A 6,998-nucleotide genomic window follows, 5' to 3' on the forward strand; every position below is an offset into this window, starting at 1 on the left:
CAATGAACAATTGACAATGCAAGTTTCTTTGCAGGAAAAACATCGGCCTTACAATATATCGCGTGACAGTAGTCACGCACAAAGATAACATTTCAACATGTTCAATATACGACTCGGAATATACCCCAACCAAAATTGATGAAATTTTCAGGCAAGCTCACTTTAGTTATTCTATAACATGACACCCAATTTTGATTCCGGCGCTTTTTCTTGCTTGATGATATGAAAATTTGTGTGTTCGTGACATGCAATTTTTCTCATTTTCCGAACTACTTTGGACATGTTCAAGCTTCTTTATTTTCCATTTAATTCAACTTTTACAAGTTATTTGTTGCTTTACACAATGTTTGATATCTTATCTGTGGTTAGGGTACATAAATGGAGCAATATACGACCCGTGTCTTCCATTTCTGGAGCTATTTTGATCAAACGTGTTTGCCGGCTAAAATTTCAACATTGCGTTACGTAACTCGTGTTCACCAACCCGTATAAATTTTCTGTCGAACAAAAGAGGTCACGAAGTTGCTGTCGTACTGTTTAGAGTAGATAAATGTGGCGGCACGGCCATTCGTTTTTATCATGAAAAAGCGTTGTAAAATAAGCGTAATTGGCGAGTGAAAATAGAATCAAGTTATGTGAATAAAAGACAATCCTGGTAACAGGAATGCCAAGAACAGCGAACTTATCTGGGCAAACTTACACTTTGCTAATACCGTAAACGCTCGCCTAATGGCGCTATGGGCTCCCTTGACATAACTGGAATTTTAGACACAAACTAGAAGTGCCCTCCTTAAATATCCCACCAGCAAATAAGGGCATATACCCTTAATTCTTGTTGGGATTTTTAGAGGAGGAAGCCCTCTATTTGTACATGAAATTTACCCCAAGGCAAAGAAGACCAGGTGCGCCATTAGGCGAACGTTTACGGTAGTAAATCATTGTACCTCGCCAGTTTTTATAGACCACCCAGTCAAACTGAATTTGCTTCAGTTGAAGAACTGAATCGTACAATCCATGATCTTCTTGCTAAACATCCCCGTCAACATGTGAACTTGGTGATAGGAGGAGACTTCAACTTTGGCGACATAAACTGGGATGATTGGCGTGCTACTGTTAGCAGAACCAAGGCTGTCCATGAGAAATTTCTCCAATCCCTGCTTGATAATTCCTTAGCTCAGCTTGTAAGGAAAATAACTAGACCACTCTCAAGAAAGACACTTGACTTAATTGTAACTTCCAATGCAAGTCTCATCAGTGAACATGATGTGCTGCCTGGTATTATCGTGTTATGCTATATCAACACTAAACCTCATCATCAGCGTAAACCACCCAGAAAGGTGTTTCTATTCAGGAAAGCTAATGAAGATCTGCTAAAAGAAGACACCAAGAAGTTCACTCAGGAGTTTTTGTCTTCTAACCCTGAGTTAAATTCAGTGAACTTTCTATTTCTATTTCTATACAAATACTCAGTAAAGTTGCCGAAGCAATATCACGCTGAGAAATAACATGGCACTGGATGAAAAACAAATATATACTACAAAACTACGGTCAAAAATTACCTTACTCTACACCCTAGATCTACAAGTGCATTTTTGAAACCATTGATATTTGAATATTGAGTATTGAAGTTGGCAATGAATTCCAGTCTAGAATGGTGCGTGGGTAAAACTGAATTTGTAAGCATTGCTTTTGGGTCCCATGACTCTGAACTTGGCCGGATGATATTGACGGGTTTGGGATGCTGTCTGATTCTGAACATAATCCGGTATGGGAATGGCAATGAGACCTTGTTTGATTTTAAACATAACGGTTAATCGTGATTCCATTCTTCTTTGTTCAAGTGTGGGCCATTCAAGTTGGTGCAGTATTTTTGTCATTGTACCTGGTGATTTTTTGTAATTTCTGGTAACAAACCTTGCGGCTCTACGTTGGACCATCTCTATTTTATGAGTATCCGATGCTGTATGGGGGTCCCAAACGGAGCACGCGTATTCAAGCAAGGGTCTGACCAGAGCAAAATACATCTGTTGTTTTACCGCTACTGGACATCTCCATAGATTTCTGCGGAGGAACCACAATGCTCAGTTTGCTTTTGCTGCGATATTATTTATGTGATGAGACCATTTCATATTGTATGTCAATTCAACTCCAAGATACGGATGATGTGAAACGGATTCCAGTTGATCAGATGCCATCTTGTAGGTGTGCATAATCGGATTTTTCTTGGTAGCGACTCTTAAAGTTTTACATTTCTTTGTGTTGAAAGACATTTGCCACATGTTTGCCCACTCCACCAAGGTATTTAGGTCAGACTGAAGAGTCTCCGTATCCATTGGTGACTTAATAACTCGGTAGAGTAGGCAATCATCAGCAAATAGTCTTATTTGTGTTTCACTGTGAATACTGTCGGCAATGTCGTTAATATATATTAAAAACATGAGTGGCCCCAATACTGTTCCCTGGGGAACTCCAGATTTTACATGAACTGGTTCAGATGTTTTCCCCTCAACGACGACCCGCTGGGTCTAGATGTTAACCAGCATTCTATCCAATCCAAGATGGGTCCTTTTATACCATAAAATTCCTATTTCCGGATCAGTCGTTGATGAGGGACAGTATCGAACGCTTTTTGAAAGTCGAGTATGAGTGTGTCTGTTTGTAGCCCACTGTCCAGGTTTCTAGTCAGATCTTCTACTGTTACTATGAGCTGAGATTCGCAGGAGTGTTGGGAGCGAAACCCGTGCTGAAAATTTGATAAAATGCTGTGTTTTTCAAGATGGTCCATTATGTGACGGAATAATATGTGTTCAAGTAATTTACTTGTAACAGATGTTAGCGAAACCGGTCTATAATTGGCGGGATCACATTTGTTGCCTTTCTTGAATATGGCAGTGATATTCGCAGTGAGCCAGTCAAGGGGCAGTGTTCCTGTTTGGATTGACAGTGTAAAGATGTGCGTTATAACGGGTGCAAATTCTTCGTTCAGATCTTTTAAGATTCGCGATGGAATACAATCAGGGCCGCAGGCCTTTTTGGAATTTATCTCTTGAAGAAGATCTTTTACACCTTCAGTATCAATGATTATATCCCCAATTGCTGGGAAGGGATTGCCTTTCATTATAGGAAAATGAGACAAATCTTCATCTGTGAAAACACTACTATATTGACTACTCAAAGCTTCCGCTTTCCCTTTGCCATCAGAAAATTCCTTCCCATCAACTAACAGTGTTCCTACCCCACTGTTGTTCTGTCTCAATGATTTTGTGTATTGCCAAAATCTTTTACCAACCTGTGGGCAAGATGTACTTCCATTACTATCTTCTGTAAGAAGGCCCATTAGGTATTCATTCTTTGCATGTTGCAACTCTTTCTGAACAGTTTTCCTAAGATCTTTAAACTTTTCTCTGTTTTGGCTGGTGTCATATACTTTGAGGGCATTATAGACGCGTTTCTTTTTACGAATGAGCTTTTTTATCCGGGGTGTCATGTACGGGACATCCCATCTTTTTTGAATGGTTTTCTGTGGTACATTTTCCTTCATTAGATTATCTATGTTTTCAGTTAAACATTTCCAGTTTTCTTGTGTCGAGTGACTGGCACTTTCCTTGTGGTACTGAGTTTGAAACGCATTGGCTTCTTTTTTAAGATTTTCCAAATTCATTTTCTTGAAAATGTGAACTTTTCTGGGTTCGTTTTTGTTCAGTTGACATTTGATATTAATATCAGCAGTCACAACACCATGGTCACTCATACCAGATGAAACTTGAATATCATTTACAAGGTCTGGATAGGTAGTAAATAGTAAATCAAGAATAACTCTAACTGGACAATTATAAAGGAAGCGCTCACTACCTTAATGCATAACCATGTGCCTTCAAAGACTACCAAAGGCAGTCGTCACCTACCGTGGATTGATTACAAAATTAAAAGAGCAATGAGGAAACGTGACCGGCTGTACATTAAGGCCAGAAGATCAAGACAACAGCATGATTGGGTGACCTTTAGAAATTACCTTAACAGTGTCACCAAAATGGTGCGCAACTCACACAACCGTTACATCAATGAAGTTGTTGGTGAGAGCTTGAAGGACAATCCCAAGACCTTTTGGTCCTACGTAAAGCTTATGCGTACTGAGAACACTGGTATTCCACCACTTAAGTCTGAAGGAAAGATATGCACCACAGATTTGGAAAAAGCAGACGCACTCAACACCCAATTCCAGTCTGTTTTCAATACAGAAGATCTTAACAACATTCCATGCAAAAATGCATCTCCATATCCAGTTATTGGCAACCTAACCATTGGTACGGAGGGAATAGCCAAGCAGCTCGCCAGTCTAAATGCGAACAAAGCCTGCGGACCTGATGAGATTCCGGCAAGATTGCTTAAGACAGTTGCTTTTGAAATTGCCCCTGCTATGCAGTTCCTGTTTCAACAATCATACAACTTGGGCATCATGCCCGAAGAATGGAGTAGTGCACTCGTAACAACGTTGTATAAAAAAAGGACTAAAGAGTTACCCTGGGAATTATAGACCCATCTCGCTCACATGCCTTTCCTGCAAGATCATGGAACACGTAGTCCTTAGTCACATTGCCAAACACTTATCCATTAATAAGATCTTATTGGACAACCAACACGGTTTTCGAGAAAAATTATCAACTGTCACCCAACTTATTTCTTCCACTCATGATTGGGCATCCACTCTAAACCATCGTGGACAGACATATTTAATATTGCTTGACTTTAGTAAAGCATTTGACAAAGTGCCCCACCGTAGATTGGCTGTGAAACTAGAGCACTATGGCATTTCTGGTCCAACATTGAGATGGATTCAAGCATTCCTCAACGACAGAAAGCAGACTGTATCTGTGAACGGGAGCCACTCTAGTTGGAAGGATGTTACTTCAGGAGTGCCGCAGGGTCGGTCCTTGGACCGGCGCTCTTTCTACTTTACATCAATGACATAAGTGACCAGCTCAAATCGCAAATCCGGCTTTTCGCTGATGATAGTATCATATACAGGAGATCTCCAACTCGGCTGACCATAAAATCCTCCAAGATAATCTCAACACCCTTGCTACCTGGGCCGAAACCTGGCTTATGAGCTTCAACGTAGGAAAATGTGCTGCAATGTCTATCACTCTGAAGAAGAAGCCCAGTCTTTATGAATATAACATCCAGGGCGAAGTTCTTCACAGAGCCAAAGAGCACGACTACTTGGGAGTCACTATATCTGACGATCTTTCATGGACTGCCCACTGCAAGAAGACCACAGCCAAGGCCAGCCGTACACTAGGTATGCTCAGGAGAACCCTGTCACCTTGTAGTAAGGAAGTGAAGACAAGAGCATATCTCTCCTTGGTTCGCCCTCAACTTGAATATGGCAGCGAGGCATGGAATCCTTGCACTAAAACAGACATAAATCGCATTGAACAAGTCCAGCGTCAAGCTGCCCGTTTTGTGCACTGTGATTACCGCAGAACTACCAAAGTCACACCACTTGTTCAAGCCCTGGAATGGGACACTCTTCACCACAAACGTATGTTAAACCAGGCCACAACGTTCTACAAAATCCAGTTTAACTTGGTCTACATTCAGCTGCCATCATATCTCCAAATATCAACTACAGCAAGTCGCACCCAACATGGTTTCAATTACCAGCAGCCATCCTCCAACGTTGATGTCTATGGGTATTCATATTACCCAAGAGCAGTCTGCATTTGGAACAAGCTACCCATCTCAGCAGTGAGTGTTCCATCAGCTGAGATGTTCAAGACGGCAGCTCTTCCAGCCATCAGGGAGATGCGGACGCCACCAACCCTAAAAAGTCTCTAAGCAACACGTCTCACCAGCACCAGCACAAGTTTGTATATATATACACCTTCTGTGGCACCTTTTTTGAGTTCATCGTTTTAATTGATCGTCTTGCACCCTGAGTTTCCACCGCACCGGATGAAAAGGTCATCGATCACCACTCCTAGTTTAGCCAGAATGGCTGCTATAAGGAGGAAACTACTGAAGACTGATGCAAAGTACAGTCATGGAGCAATTCCCGGAGAGGGCAATCTCTAATTAGCATGTGCCGCATTCTTATTTCATTTAGCTATTGTGTTATTAATTCATATTCATAGCACTTTACACCACCACGTTGAGAGCTGTTGGGCAAGTCATGAATAATTTAGCATTGTGAAGCCAAATAAACTTATTATTTCCCAGTCTTGAAACAAAGTAGGTAGAGGTGGGAATTGATCTCCCGGTTGTAAAGTACTGTGTAAGACCACTAAAGCCATCTATTTATCTGTTGTACACGGTTGTTTGATGTATATGGTCAATTCCAGCCAAAGCGGGCCAAAATTCTCTCTGGGGGCCATTTTGAAAATGTTTTCCTTTTCAATTCTAGACTTATCAAATGAGACGACCATGTTTAGTGAATCATCAGGTGGAAGTGCCATCGGATTGAAAAATAACTTTTCTTGCTAGACCAAATAAAGTGTTAAATGCGCATATGCATGTTACCCACGAATTCAAGCATTTTTCACCTGTTGTACGCCATAAAATTTCACTTTCTTTAATATCTTTCAATATTTTATGTGTGACTCATATACACTAGAAATCGGTGAAAACTTTGAACGTAAAATAGAATTTTATTACATATATCTACAAAGAAATATTTTGGTTATTACAAATTTTAAGAAAGAACCAGGTGTACAGTTAAGATTGTGTCAATTCTTCGAACTCTTTCCAAAGTGGCTGTCATTTAACATTACTGTATTATTTCGAAAGATTAGAATAAATGCTTCATATAAATATAAAGTTAGATTTTGTATCTCGTCGCAGGATGAGGATCTCGGATGGATTCGTGGGTAACAGCGTCTGGAAAATAGCAATTCCTATTAATTTTTTTAAATAAAAAAAAAACTTTTCCGTATGTCAATATTTCAGGCTGCAATGGCCCTAAAATGACTTTTAATCAAAATACAGACTACATGGAATAT

The 6,998-nt window shown here is 40.3% G+C and overlaps 1 protein-coding gene across 1 annotated transcript; it reads left to right on the plus strand.

Moving 5' to 3' along the window:
- The first annotated feature begins 5,133 nt into the window (after positions 1-5,133).
- Positions 5,134-5,838, plus strand: LOC140163594 (uncharacterized). Its single transcript, XM_072186909.1, has one exon. The coding sequence runs from the start codon at positions 5,134-5,136 to the stop codon at positions 5,836-5,838; it is 705 nt and encodes a 234-aa protein (XP_072043010.1).
- Positions 5,839-6,998: the final 1,160 nt, after the last annotated feature.

This window comes from Amphiura filiformis, chromosome 11 (assembly GCF_039555335.1).
Source record: "Amphiura filiformis chromosome 11, Afil_fr2py, whole genome shotgun sequence".
Taxonomy (NCBI): domain Eukaryota; kingdom Metazoa; phylum Echinodermata; class Ophiuroidea; order Amphilepidida; family Amphiuridae; genus Amphiura; species Amphiura filiformis.